This window comes from Bufo bufo, chromosome 4 (assembly GCF_905171765.1).
Source record: "Bufo bufo chromosome 4, aBufBuf1.1, whole genome shotgun sequence".
NCBI lineage: Eukaryota > Metazoa > Chordata > Amphibia > Anura > Bufonidae > Bufo > Bufo bufo.
In genome coordinates, this window is record NC_053392.1 from 523,952,221 (window position 1) to 523,967,734 (window position 15,514).

The window sequence follows — 15,514 nt, forward strand, 5'->3', positions numbered from 1 at the left end:
GATGATTTTTTTTTTTTTTTTTTTTTTCATACAAAGTCTCATATTCCACTAACTTGTGACAAAAAATAAAAACTTCCATGAACTTACTATGCCCATCAGCGAATACCTTGGGGTCTATTCTTTCCAAAATGGGGTCACTTGTGGGGTAGGTATAATGCCCTGGTATTTTAGGGGCCCAAATGTGTGGTAAGGAGTTTGAAATCAAATTCTGTAAAAAATGACCAGTGAAATCCGAAAGGTGCTCTTTGGAATATGGGCCCCTTTGCCCACCTAGGCTGCAAAAAAGTGTCACACATCTGGTATCTCCGTACTCAGGAGAAGTTGGGGAATGTGTTTTGGGGTGTCTTTTTACATATACCCATGCTGGGTGAGAGAAATATCTTGGCAAAAGACAACTTTTCCCATTTTTTTATACAAAGTTGGCATTTGACCAAGATATTTATCTCACCCAGCATGGGTATATGTAAAATGACACCCCAAAACACATTCCCCAACTTCTACTGAATACGGAGATACCAGATGTGTGACACTTTTTTGCAGCCTAGGTGGGCAAAGGGGCCCACATTCCAAAGAGCACCTTTCGGATTTCACTGGTCAGTTTTTACAGAATTTGATTTCAAACTCCTTACCACACATTTGGGCCCCTAGAATGCCAGGGCAGTATAACTACCCCACAAGTGACCCCATTTTGGAAAGAAGAGACCCCAAGGTATTTCGTGATGGGCATAGTGAGTTCATGGAAGTTTTTATTTTTTGTCACAAGTTAGTGGAATATGAGACTTTGTAAGAAAAAAAAAAAAAAAATCATCATTTTCCGCTAACTTGTGACAAAAAATAAAAAGTTCTATGAACTCACTATCCCCATCAGCGAATACCTTAGGGTGTGTACTTTCCGAAATGGGGTCATTTGTGGGGTGTTTGTACTGTCTGGGCATTGTAGAACCTCAGGAAACATGACAGGTGCTCAGAAAGTCAGAGCTGCTTCAAAAAGCGGAAATTCACATTTTTGTACCATAGTTTGTAAACGCTATAACTTTTACCCAAACCATTTTTTTTTTACCCAAACATTTTTTTTTTATCAAAGACATGTAGAACAATAAATTTAGAGCAAAATTTATATATGGATGTCATTTTTTTTGCAAAATTTTACAACTGAAAGTGAAAAATGTCATTTTTTTGCAAAAAAATCGTTAAATTTCGATTAATAACAAAAAAAGTAAAAATGTCAGCAGCAATGAAATACCACCAAATGAAAGCTCTATTAGTGAGAAGAAAAGGAGGTAAAATTCATTTGGGTGGTAAGTTGCATGACCGAGCAATAAATGGTGAAAGTAGTGTAGGTCAGAAGTGTAAAAAGTGGCCTGGTCTTTCAGGGTGTTTAAGCACTGGGGGCTGAGGTGGTTAAAGATGTGTCCATATCTCTCACATATTCCAAGAGTACATTTATTGATAACTCTACCATCTATATTCAATTAAGGACTCAATGGGCCTTTCCAGCATGGTACCAGTGCTTATAGATGTACAAGATGTGGACACCATGGATCCTCGTTTTATTTTTCCGATGTATGAAGGCTCAATTCCAGAAAATCAGGTGAGACATTATTTTGCTTAGCAAACATATTATGGAATGCAAAAGTAATTTGGGAATCACTCATATTTAAGGTGGCATTACACAGCCTGACATATGGCCGGCGAGAGCGCCGACGGATTATAAAACATCCATTGGTGCTCATTTTCACTTGCCTGATTACACCGGCTGATGCAAACTTAAAGGGGTTGTCCGGGTTCAGAGCTCTATTTTCACCCAGGCAGCCCTCCTGACTTGAGCATCGGAGCAGTTCATGCTCCGATGCTTTCTTTTGCGCTGCGCTAAATCGCGTTCGGTGACGATTTACTGGCTAGAGCAGCACTAAAGCCAGCCCATCAGTGCCAGTGACATCACCGGGCTCCCTGAGCAGCCGGAAGAAGAGACTTCAGCGCTCCTGCAAGGGACCCGGTACGTCACCGAGTCTAAGAAAAGTTCACTTCCGGCGAAGAATTTCATTAAGAAAACGGGGCTTGAGAAACATGTGGAAAAGGTAGGACATGGATGTATGTAATATGTTTGTCTGTCTTGTACTATTGTAACAAAGTCCTCAATCCCGGACAACCCCTTTAATGCAGGAGGATCGATTCCTTCCTCCCTCATTCTGTTCTATTCATTATCGGCAGTACATCCCTGATTACACAGAGAGAAGTGCTGCCAATAATCAGGTATCATTCATCCTCATCGTTCATCGGCTGATTGAGTTCTCATTATACGAGCCATTTATAGGGAATAGGTTAAAAAGCTTGTCCCCAATAATTTGCCCCAATTATAGTACGGTGTAATAGGGACTTTAGACGGTAATAATCATCTGGACTACATTTCATCAAGGTGTTCTACTTTCTTATTTCTAGAAAGGCAACTTATCTACATACCCAGAGGCAATAAGAGCTATTGATGGTGACCTCGGTATAAATGAGACTGTATATTACTCTATAAGCAGAGGTAAGTGTTGTCAGCAGCTGTTTTACATATACTGTAGTTGGGTTGTTTTGTTAAGAAAAAAAACATTTTAGTTTTGAGTTAAAGGGATTTTCTGGGTGTTTAATATTGAAGACCTATCCTTAGAGTAAGTGATCAATACCTATTGAATGGGGGTCAACACCTGGCACCCCTGACGTTCAACAGTTTGAAGAGGCTGCAAAGCTCAAGGGAGCGCCATGGTCTCTTCGCAGCTTACAAAGCACAGCACTGTCCATTGGATAGTGGCTGTACTTGGTATTGCAGCTCAGCTCCATCAACTTCATAAGGACTGACCTGGGCTTAGGCCATGTGACCAATTAACGTGACATCATTGGCCTAGGAAGAGGATGACTGGCAGGGGTGCCAAGAGTTGGACCCCCATGATCAGATACCCATGAACCCATGGTTCATAGGCCCTGGTGCAAGAGTTCAGCACTCAGTCTTTCTACTGCCTAAGGTAAAAATTGAAACACCCCCTCCCCCCAAATTCTCAACCTTACCCCTTCCCTCCTCTGTTAAAGGGGTTGTGCTCTTTTTTACTATTGATGACCTAACCCCGGGCACCCCCACCGATCAGCTGTTTGAATAGAAGGCAACTTTTCTCTGCTCTATTTATCTGCTCGCTGCAGCATTTGCAGTGGTGAGCAGTGTAATTACAAGAATGGCGTCCCCATTCACTTCTATGGGATGGCTCTATCTGTTGTAGGCAGACAGCAGGAATTGTATTGGAGGGAGTGTATTACTCGCCCAAAAAGTTAAGCTGGGCGAGATATTAAAAGCCGGATAATGTTGTTTTGTTCAGGAGCCTAGTTGCTGAACGGTTGGTAAATGGAGAAATCTGGGCCGGCTTTATTGGAGTGGTGAATAGGTGGTATTGGGACTCACCACTCCCACTTCCACTCCACTACAGAAAGTGTGGGAGACTCATTCTGTGTTTTGCCAGTGTAGGGAGAGGTTACTTTGTGGAGCAGGGACAGGCTGTTAGGGACACAAATCGCTAGCTAATAGGGCCACAAAAGTCCTTTTAAGCACTGGTATAGGTGTGCTATCGATAGGTGTGATATACTGAGGGGTGTGATATACTTATAATGTACTTTCTAACATAGAAAGTATATTATAAAACAAGGATAACTAGGCACACTCAGGATATCTGGACCATTAGAATTTTTTGGCATATATTAACATGTATTGACAATGCATAACCGTATATACTGACGGTAATAATAAATACCTATCTGCTATAACTACAACATAAAACACAACATGCAGTAATACAATATAAAACAAATGGAAAATGGTATTCTAAAATATACAAAAATTCAAGGAATAAAATGGAATAATCGATAATAAATCGTATGAATATTCGGGCGAATATTCGTATGCAAAAGTCTCGTAACAAATGGTAGCGATAAAACAATGTCTTCTAACAACGTCCCATTCGATATTTTAACAGGGGTATCCGAAAGTTATCAAGGTCCCAATGCACAATCAGTGAATGAACTCAAGCGTCGTCCCGCTAATAGCATCCACCAGCGGCGTCACACTGGAATATTGGTATAAAAGTTTTAAATAGCTGGATTAAATCGCTGGATAAAATCGAACGGTCTTACCGTCTCCCTTGATCAATCGACAAAGGTAATATTGTGGTCCTCTGGATATACAGACCAATAGTTCGTCATAAATTCGCACACTGGCAATTGTTTGACACGTGTAGTCAGGCCTTCACCATGGAGTCAGGCCTTACAGGTTGTTTGTAGAATATACCATTCGTGTGACAGACGATTTCTTCTTTGCGATAATCCAGTAAATCCTCCAGCTTCCCAAGTGGTCCAAAATTTGGGGTCCTGTCTAGGCTAGATGCGTTTCGGGGTATTGCATTACCCCTTCCTCAGTATATTCTACAAACAACCTGTAAGGCCTGACTCCATGGTGAAGGCCTGACTACACGTGTCAAACAATTGCCAGTGTGCGAATTTATGACGAACTATTGGTCTGCATATCCAGAGGACCACAATATTACCTTTGTCGATTGATCAAGGGAGACGGTAAGACCGTTCGATTTTATCCAGCGATTTAATCCAGCTATTTAAAACTTTTATACCAATATTCCAGTGGGACGCCGCTGGTGGATGCTATTAGCGGGACGCCGCTTGAGTTCATTCACTGATTGTGCATTAGGACCTTGATAACTTTCGGAAACCCCTGTTAAAATATCGAATGGGACGTTGTTAGAAGACATTGTTTTATCGATACCATTTATTACGAGACTTTCCCATACGAATATTCGCCCGAATATTCATACGATTTATTATCGATTATTCAATTTTATTCCTCGAATTTTAGTATATTTTAGAATACCATTTTCCATTTGTTTTATATTGTATTACTGCATGTTGTGTTTTATGTTGTAGTTATAGCAGATAGGTATTTATTATTACCGTCAGTATATACGGTTATGCATTGTCAATACATGTTAATATATGCCCATAAATTCAAATGGTCCAGATATCCTGAGTGTGCCTAGTTATCCTTGTTTTATTCTATTGCCTTTTTGGAGTGGACTGGGTGAGTCCACTCGACTGAGTGCACCTCTTGGGTCAGCAGTTACTCTTGTGCGTCACATACACTTCTTTTTTCCATAGAAAGTATATTGTAGTGCATTTGTATTGTGCAGCAGTTGTGTGCGGTTCTGCTGCCATACCGCAGCTATATAGAGGGTCAAGCGCTATTGGAACAACTAATTGCAACGGAGTGTGATATACCTGTTGCATTCACAGGAAATAATGCACTATAATAATAGATGCAAGTATAACATATGGACCAAGCCCTCACTCTATTGATAAAATCTGAGACACTTGGTCAATACATTTTGATCAAAACACATCTAAGCCCACCTACCAAGCGACAAGGTGGTCTCAGTTCAGGCAGGTCCTACGCTAAACCTGCCTATGCCGTTATGCATTTATGTTCAGGAGCGCAGACCCCACACATATACTGTGTTGCTCCTAGTTACCTCCATGTATTGACCAAGTTTCTCAGATTTTATCAATAGAGTGAGGGCTTGGTCCATATGTTATGCTTGCATCTATTATTATAGTGCATTATTTTCTGTGACTGTATAAATGTAGGCATGTACATCCGCAACATTCATTATCATATCGTGCAGGATGTTTTTTTTTTTTTTTGTGATTTGTTTAACTTGTCTTGAAGGAATGGCACCTTCATTTGTGAATATGCTCCTATCTTGGGAGGAGTATTCATGTGCACTTTTACCCCACCTATCTAATTGGCTACCTTGATTAAGTTGGTACATATACTGTAGTTGTGTGTGCTCCTCCTCCCACCGTTTGCTGCTGCACATGGAGGTAACTAGGAGCAACACACTATATGTGTGGGGTCTGCGCTCCTGAACATAAATGCATAACGGCATAGGCAGGTTTAGCGTAGGACCCGCCTGAACTGAGACCACCTTGTCGCTTGCTAGGTGGGCCTAGATGTGTTTTGATCAAAATGTATTGACCAAGTATCTCAGATTTTATCAATAGAGTGAGGGCTTGGACCATATGTTATGCTTGCATCTATTATTATAGTGCATTATTTTCTGTGACTGTATAAATGTAGGCATGTACATCCGCAACATTCATTATCATATCGTGCACAATGTTTTATATATATTTTTTCAGTGATTTGATATACCTGTTGCCCCCAAAAAAACTGATTGAGGATTGTGATATACCTATAATATACTTTCTAACATAGAAAGTATATAGTGCATTTGTATTGTGCAGCAGTTGTGTGCGGTTCTGCTGCGATACCACAGCTATATAGAGGGACAAGCGCTATTGGAACAACTATTTGCAATGGGTGTGACATACCTGTTGCCCCAAAAAAAATTATTGAGGGGTGTGATATACTTTCTTCCACAAAATACTGATTGAGGGCTGCGATATACCTGTTGCCCCAAATAAACAGAATGGTGTGATATAATTGCTCAAAAAAATAATTGAGGGGTGTGATATACCTGCTTCCACAAAATACTGATTAAGGGATTTGATATACCTGTTTCCACCAAATATTGATTGAGGGGTACGATATACCTGCTTCCACAAAATACTGATTAAGGGGTTTGATATATCTGCTTCCACCAAATATTGATCGAGTCCTTGCGAGATACCTGATTCCACAAAATACAGATTGAGGGCTATGATATACCTGCCTCCACAAAATACTGATTAAGAGGTTCGATATACTTGTTTCCACCAAATATTTTTTGAAGCCTACGAGATACCTGCTTGCACAAAATACTGATTGAGGGCTGCGATATACCTGCGTCCACAAAATAATGATTAACCAGGGCCGTCTTTAACAAGGGGCAAAAGGGGCAGCTGCCCCGGGCCCAGTTTCTCCTGGGGGGCCCAAGGCAGCTGCCACTTGAGCCCTGCTAGCCACTGCCCCGGGTGTCAGGCTGTCAGCTACACAGGGGGTGCTGCCATGCCATGCCTGCCGGCACTCCAGGCAGCGTACTGTGAGAGCTGTGATTCTCTAGGACCTTAGATGACATTATCACCATGTGACCAGTAACCTAGCAATATTACTGGTCACATGGCTATGAGGTCATCAAGGTCCTACCAGGAGTGTTGTGACAGAAGTTTGCCTTAACTGTGGAGCTTTTTTTTGTGAAGATTACATCAGAAAAAGGTGACAGGGGCTGTTATGCTAATATACTGTAAACTACTGTATAGTGTGGTGCTGTATAGTGTGGGGGCCTGTATAGTGTGGGGGGCTGTATAGTGTGGGGGGCTGTATAGTGTGGGGGGCTGTATAGTGTGGGGGGCTGTATAGTGTGGGGGGCTGTATACTGTGGGGGCCTGTATAGTGTGAGGGCCTGTATTCTGTGGGGGCCTGTATACTGTGGGGGGCTGTATACTGTGGGGGCCTGTATAGTGTGGGGGGCTGTATAGTGTGGGGGGCTGTATAGTGTGGGGGGCTGTATAGTGTATATTGTGGAGTGCTATACTGCTGTACTGTATACTGTGGGGGGCTGTATACTGTATACTGTGGGTGCTGTATATTGTGGAGTTCTATACTGCTGTACTGTATAGTGTGGGGGGCTGTATAGTGTGGGGTGCTGTATCGTGTATAGTTTGGGGTGCTGTATACGGTGAGGTGCTATACTGCTCTACTGTATACTGTGAGGTGTTGTATACTGTGGGGTGCTGTATACTGTGGGCTGCTATACTGCTCTACTATATACTGTGGGGTACTGTATAGTGTGGGGTGCTATACTGCATACTGTGTGGTGCTGTATACTATAGGGTGCTATACTGCATACTGTGTGGTGCTGTATACTATAGGGTGCTATACTGCATACTGTGCGTTGCTGTATACTATAGGGTGCTATACTGCATACTGTGGGGTGCTGGGGTGCACTGTAACACTAGGGTTAGCCGAGCCCTGGTCTCCTTCCTGCAGAGCGGTGCCCACTTCCAGCCTGAAGCCAGCTGCCCAGAGCACTGATCCTCAGAACTGGAAGTATTTACAGTCATTCACTGTACTCTACCAGATGTGTGGATTTTTTGTGTGTGTGTTGTGGTGGAGGGCGTGATTGCCTGCTAAGGTGTGGGAAGGCGGCATCCAGGGGGCCCAAGTAAATTTTTGCCCAGGGTCCAATCAATATTAAAGACGGCCCTGCTACAGTACATTTTTTATCCAGTGACCGCCTAATGTACCTCCATCCACATCATCACAAGTTCTTTTCTGTCAGAGGAATGCCTAATTTTTGGGGCCTGTACTGGCCTACAGTAAAATTTTTATCCAGTGACCGCCTAATGTACCTTCAGCCACATCATCACAAGTTCTTTTCTGTCAGGTGAATGCCTAATTTTTGGGGTCTGTACTGGCCTACAGTAAAATTTGTATCCAGTGACCGCCTAATGTACCTCTAGCAGGATCATCACAAGTTCTTTTCTGTCAGGTGAGTTTACCTTTAAGACGCATAAAAATGGCCCCTGATTAAAATACATACTTTTTGTGGGAATTTTTGCCAATGATCCCCCTCTGGTATGTCACTGCCCATGTTGTGGAGCTATTTGTGCACTTCTACTAAGTATTCGGTGGCTGCAAATAAGACCTGAAGATTTTTTAGGTTTGCCTGCCAATGGGGCCTGCCGCGAACGCGCGGTTCGCAAACATTTGATTACGAACGTGCGTTCGCGAAACATCCCGGCTGATGTTCGTCCATCACTAGCTATAACACATGGCTGTCTACCACGTTATAACACATAACCGACACCTCAGGGTGTACAAGAGCTATGATGTAAGTATTGATTTGCCCTACCTAGGGTGATGTTCTAGGTGGAGTCCCCTGAATGTATGTGAGTTCAAACCTTTGAGCCCCTCCTCCAGTGTGCAGCATGGATGTCTCTGAGATCACTCAGGAATGTGGTCTTATCAACACAATGGGGGATGGGTACTACATTACAACGCATATCATTACACAGAATGGTAATAATAAAAGGGAACAGAATTAAAGGAAAAGAACCAATCAGTACTTAAAAAAATACCCTTTTTAAAGGGGTATTCCAGGAGTAAAATATTGATAGGTCATCAACATCTGATCGGTGAGGTCTAACACCTGGCACCATCACGGATCAGCTGTTTGAAATGGTGGCTGCAGTCCAGTGAAACTTGCGGCCTTCTCACAGCATACCAAACACAGTACCATACGTTGTATACATACTTACCAACAATTGAGTTGGTAAAATCAGGGCGTTTAAGCCCCTGCCATGAAAGCCCCAGACCTGAAAATCAGGGACAGTGCTGGAAAATTCGAGACAGTTGACAGCAATGTGTATAGTGGCTGTTCTTGGTATTACCCAGGCCCATTGCTTATTTATTGCTGTGTCCTGTTCTCTACTGTTCCCAGTGGCTGTCAGTGCCGCTGTGCAGGGAAAACTTGGGGGAACCTTCATTTTCAGGATCTGTGGGGGTCTGAAGGTCAGATCATAAAGTCATGGTTTATGCTGGACTTTGAAGATGGGAATAACCTTTTACATATGCAAGCAGAATCAGATGCAAGCAGCTACCGGCCATCAATCATAAGATATGGAGATGCAGTAAATTAGACCCTGACAACAATGTGATATTCACCCTGGAGGAGACAGCAAACATTGACATAATACCATATTTGTTGTTCTCTTGCAGTGCACCCTGCTGAATTTAGGGATTTTTTTTCAATCGACAGTTTAAATGGAGTTATTTCTATTAATAAGGAAATGGACAGAGAAAATGTCAGTCTCCTGGCTGTGAACGTTAAGGTAATGTGTTTTTGTCAATGATGGATAAATAATGTATAATACATGCTTGAAACTCATGCTCAAGCGGCACATCTGACACTATACAAGGAGCACAGCAAGTACTGTTCAAGGGGCATTGCAGGTACTGTACAAGGGGCACTGCTGGCACTATACAAGGGGCACTGCTGGCACTATACAAGGGGCACTGCTGGCACTATACAAGGGGCACTGCTGGCACTATACAAGGGGCACTGCTGGCACTATACAAGGGGCATTGCAGGTACTGTACAAGGGGCACTGCTGGCACTGTACAAGGAGCACAGCAGGTACTGTACAAGCGGCACTGTACAAGGGCACAGCATAAACCACAAGAAGTACAATACATTTGTACATCGAGACAAGGCCATCCTAGTAGAATGAAGCACTTAGCACAATACATAGCAGCTGGGGGTGGGGGAGCAAGAATAGTCAAAGGAAAAATTGGGCACACCACAACAGGGCACAGGAGACACAATGTGAAAGGGCACAGAAAAACTATATATCACACAGAAAATAAAATATCAGGGGTGGCATCACAGCAAGTACTCTGTTAGGTGTCATTTGCAGCAGCACAATGGGCAGGGTATGAGAGGGCAACTAGGGCAGTAGCAGGAACAATATTGAGGGGCAGTATTGGGCACAATATTTGGGTAACAGCAGACATGTTGTAGGTGGAAGAAGCTTTGATGTAGGTCTGGGTAAGAAGCAGAGGAAGGAATGCAAACAACGGCAATCAGCCTAAACGTCAGCCATGTGTCTCTGACTGCACTTTTTATGGGTCGGGCAGATCTGACTTTTGCTATGGGGGCTCTGTGATTTCTATTTTAGCCCCTGCCTTAAAGTATGAATTAATAATGACTATATCATTTGCATTAGGCGACTCAACAAAATAATGATCTTAAAAGTGCAGATTGTGTGGTGATGATCGTCATCCTGGATGAAAACGACAACGCTCCACAGTTTTCACAATCCATCTATGAGGCGGATTTTCCTGAAAACTCACCATTTGGATCAATGGTTCTTGTTCTCACAGCCACTGACAAGGACGAGGTACAAAACTAGAATCCTTATATACTCAGTATGGGTCATCAAATCTGAATCTGGGTAACCCCACCGATCAGCTGGCTGAAGAGGACTTGGTCCTCCATGAGCGCTTAGGCCTGTTCCTAGTTCATGTGACATCACAGTCATTGGTCATGTGGCCTAGGCGCAGCTGCGATACCAAGCACAGCAGCATTCAAAATGACTGCGTGGCGTCAGACCCCTGCTGACCTATCCTGAGGACAAGCCATCAATATGTAAAGCCTGGAGAAACCCTTGAAAATGACAGACTTCTTGAAGACATAAGTACATCAAAGGGGATGTTAAAGGGACTCTGTCACCACTTTCTAACCCCCCCTTTTAAAAGTATTGTTCTCTCCATGGCGCCCCTGTGATTACAAAGGTGTTGTTAGAAGATAAATTCGCCGTCTCCTTTTGATAAAAAGAGCTTTTATCTAACCTGTCAATCTTCTTGATAAGGTGCCCAGGGCGTTTCTGTTGGTCTCAAGCTGCCGCCCGCCGCCGCCGCCGCCGCCGCCGCCGCCGCTGCCATTTAATATGGCATACCATGTAGTGGGAAGCTTGAAAAAATTCCAAATGGGGTGGAATTGAAAAAAATTGCAATTCCTCCAAAGTTTTAGGGGTTTTGTCCCTACGGCTTTCCCATTGTGGCAAAACTGACCTGTGCACTTCATTCTCTGGGTCACTACAATTACAACGCGGTGATGCCCATGATGTTTATATTTTTTATTATACACACACACATTTTTTTTTACATTTAAAAAAAAAAAATTGTAGCCTATTTAGGAGGCTACAATGTCCACTATTATGTTTTTTTTTTTTATTGAATATTACCATACTCCAAAAAGCAGTGTTGTAAAATGTGTATTGCTGATTTCTTATATTGGCCTGCCACCTGCTGGCCCACATAGGGATTGCAGCTCTAATACATAGGGTCTCTTCAGAGAGACTCAGCCTATTAGAATTAATTACCAACATCCTCGATAGCCGCACCAGGATGCCAGTATTAACTCAGAAGCACATGCTTCCAGATTTTTCATCCTTTAGATGCTGTGATCACACTTGATCACGGTATCTAAAGGCTGTAATGTCAGCAATCTGCATTATTGCCGGTCACAGACATTAGCTGCTTGCCTCTGCTGTTTGAAACAGTGCATATTTCAAACATGTACAGTGTTGGTTGCAAAGGGGTGAAAGAGAACCTATCACGATAAAAATGCAGTTCAATCTGGGGGCAGCAGGTTATAGAGCAAGAGGAGCTGAGCAGATTGATATATAGTTTTATGGGAAAACATGTATCTGCAGGATCAACCCTATTAAACCAGGCATACTACCTTGTAGGGTTGAATCTGCTGATTCAAATGATACCAGTCTTGAGAAAAATGGTTATGGTGTTTCTAAGAAAAAAGGCTTTTATTCTTTATGCAAATAAGGACTTCAGTGCACTGAGGGGTGTTAACAGCATTGGAAAACTGATGAGCTCAGGGGCACAGAGAGGCTAGACCCCGTCCCTTGGGGTACTGCAGCCCACATGTAAATAAATAATAAGAGTCTTTTCTCAGGAAAGCTGTAACGGATTACAATAAGCAGGATCTACCCTACCAGTTAGTATGCCTGGTTTGATAGAGTTGATCCTGCTGACAGATACTCTTTAAACTTTTGCCCTTTCTTTGTTTAGGAGTCATGTGGACGGTCCTACATACTGATTGACAGCTCTATGCTTTGCTGTCGGTGACTGATTGGGACCGCCCACATGACTCCTAAGTATAGAAAGAGCAGGGATTTCAGCGAATAAATTACACATTTTACTGAATGTTTTCCCATAAAACTATATATCAATCTGCTCAGCTCTTCCTGCTCTATGACCTGCTGCCTGCAGATTGCACTACAGTACATGGTGACAGGTTACATTAATCAAAATGTGGATTTATGATCATACACAGGAATGTCATAATGTCATTTGTTAACATAGACCCCATTCTTTCTCGACTTGTCTGCTGTTTTGTAGCTTTACACTATAGCTGTAAAATATAACTGAGAAAAACATGCTCTAATTATTTTTCTGGGCTATTTCACATTTAGGATGGACTGTCCAATGGATATTTCCAAACTAATGATACCATGTTTTCTGTGGACAATAATGGGATAATGTATCTTAATAATAGCGATCTTGATAGAGAATTAACACCAAAACTATATGTCCAGGTAAGTTTCTCCTGTGAAATGTGTCACCCCTCTGCTGCTCCCTCTTCTCTCTCATCATATACAATTCCACAGGCTGGGAAAGAGAGAGAAGAGGGACTATGATTCAGACACCCATCACCTAGATTACAACCAGGCCAGACTAACTCAAAGCCTGCATTACACTGTGGACACCTATATCTACAAGTTCCATGTCATCTGCAAGATAGAACATCAGTGGTGCCACTTATTTCCACTTATCCAGCCACCATACCTCATCATCTGGGGATAGAAACTGCACTTTGTAAAAACTTCTGCTTAATGTACTACAAGTTATCTTTGGCGCTGAGTAAAGCAAGACTTTTATTCTTTTACTTCTGACCTGAGTCTTTAAACCACCTTTCCACTCTACTGATCCCCAGGAAACAATGACCTGAGGGAGTACACTGTGACACAACATCTCATCAGGGCCACTACCACTCTTGTCCTCTACACCAGCTACTCAGGGTCTCACTGCACCATCATATTACAATATGGTGTCACAAGATGTCTATCCCGTGAGTGTCTATAAGCACCTCACCTACTGTGTCCTTCTCCCATACCAAGTAGATTGTAAGCCCTCACGGGCAGGGCCCTCTCTCCTTCTGTACCAGTTTGCAACTCGTCTTGTTCATGCTTAGTGGAATTGTCTGTTTTATGTGTGTATACCTCTTATCATATGTACTGCGCTATGAAATGAATGGCGCTTTAATAATAAATAATAATGATAATAAGCAGCCACCCACTAGTTGTGAACTGCAGCATCTCAAGAGTATGGTTGGCATGCTGCAATATTGTATTGCATATTTTGCATGAGATATTAGGATTATTAGCCAATTTAGATGCAAAGTTAGGGTTGACACCTATTATATACTTGTTTGTGCCATGTACTCCAGAGTGGAAACCAAGTCCTCCCAAGCAGTAGATTCCTTTGGATCTAAACATAGTTCCACTAGCCCCAAGTACTAAAGAAGTGTTGGCCCTTGGACAGCAAACTATGGAATTACCAGGAACTATATCAACATTATTGAGACACGAGTGCATTGTGTTGCTAGTGATTGGCATCATAAGGTCTTCAGGGACTACTGGACCAACATGGACTGAACACTGCACCCTGGGTTATCAAGAATGTGGAAAATACCAGGCCAGTGGGTCACAAATTGAAGTTTCCATACTATAAAGTGTACATCAAGACAATAAGCTTATGCTTCTCTCTTTTCTTCTTTTATTAGACGTATCATAAATATATAGCATAGATCCATATAAGAACCATATAAAAGTGATGTTCCATCATAGTTCATTCAAATTGGAATCACCTGTGTTTTCATGCATTCAACATGTGCACTTGGCCGACGTCCTCCTGACAGGGCAGGACACCACACGCGCCACTAAAAGAAAAAAAAGAAGCATAAGCTCATTGTCCTGGAAGGACGCTTTATAATGTGCCTGATACAGAGAGGTGGAGCTCTGTGTTTTATGGGACCTAGTTTGCCACGTTTAGTTTTTTCTGTGGAACACCTTGAGGTTTCCTTCAGCACCAGTTTTACCATTGTAGCAAAACTGATCTCATGGTATAAAATCTGCTAAATGTTGTGCAAAACATGCCTTGACCTTGACACACTGGACTTAACCTTTATCTGTACATGTATGTGATGTTGCTTGCATGGTTTCCCAATGTTTGACAGTATAACATTTGATTTTACACATCTTGCAGGTCTGGGTGTTTGATGCAGTGTCGGGTGGCCTGAATTCCAGTGCAGAGGTCATCATAAACGTTACTGATGTCAATGATAATAATCCAGAGTTTCAGAACCTGCCTCTCCACTATATCATACCTGAAGGGGACTACACTGGCCCCAAACCCTTTCTAGTGGCTAGGTTAAATGTAACCGACTTGGATGCAGGATTAAATGGAATGGTTACAGTTACTTCCGATGCTGAAACCACAGACAAGAGGTTCAAATTGCAAAAAGTAAGATGGTTTATTCATTATGACCGTTAGAATAAAAACCTGAGATCATAAAGTACGAGCCACAAAAACCTGACAAGCGATTGTCCAGCGCTTTTATCTGCTAGATCACTTAAGGTTCAGATCACATGCTGCTCATAGAAGTCTATGGAGAGAGAAGGGGGAGAAAAAGTGAGCTGCAGAAAAGGTTATTTTAAGAGGACTTGTAACTTCTCCGGACAGGTATGATGTAGTAACTACTTACATTTCCCATGTAAAAAAAATAAATTTGGAGCATCTTCTCATATAACCATATGTTATGCCATTCCTTTATTATTCCTTCTAGATGTTTATGAATAAATTGCCAGCAGTGTGTAATAAAGGCTCAAATAGACGTTACCA

General features: G+C 42.3%; 1 protein-coding gene across 1 annotated transcript in view; it reads left to right on the plus strand.

The window, feature by feature from the left end:
- LOC120999301 (protocadherin Fat 4-like) overlaps window positions 1–15,514 on the plus strand; it is a 311,103-nt gene that overhangs the window by 26,355 nt on the left and 269,234 nt on the right. Inside the window, exons 6-11 of the mRNA XM_040430172.1 lie at window positions 1,478–1,591; window positions 2,440–2,530; window positions 9,752–9,864; window positions 10,759–10,932; window positions 13,027–13,149; window positions 14,879–15,136. Of these exons, the coding sequence (XP_040286106.1) occupies window positions 1,478–1,591; window positions 2,440–2,530; window positions 9,752–9,864; window positions 10,759–10,932; window positions 13,027–13,149; window positions 14,879–15,136 (873 nt within the window). The remainder of the gene's footprint in view (window positions 1–1,477; window positions 1,592–2,439; window positions 2,531–9,751; window positions 9,865–10,758; window positions 10,933–13,026; window positions 13,150–14,878; window positions 15,137–15,514) is intronic.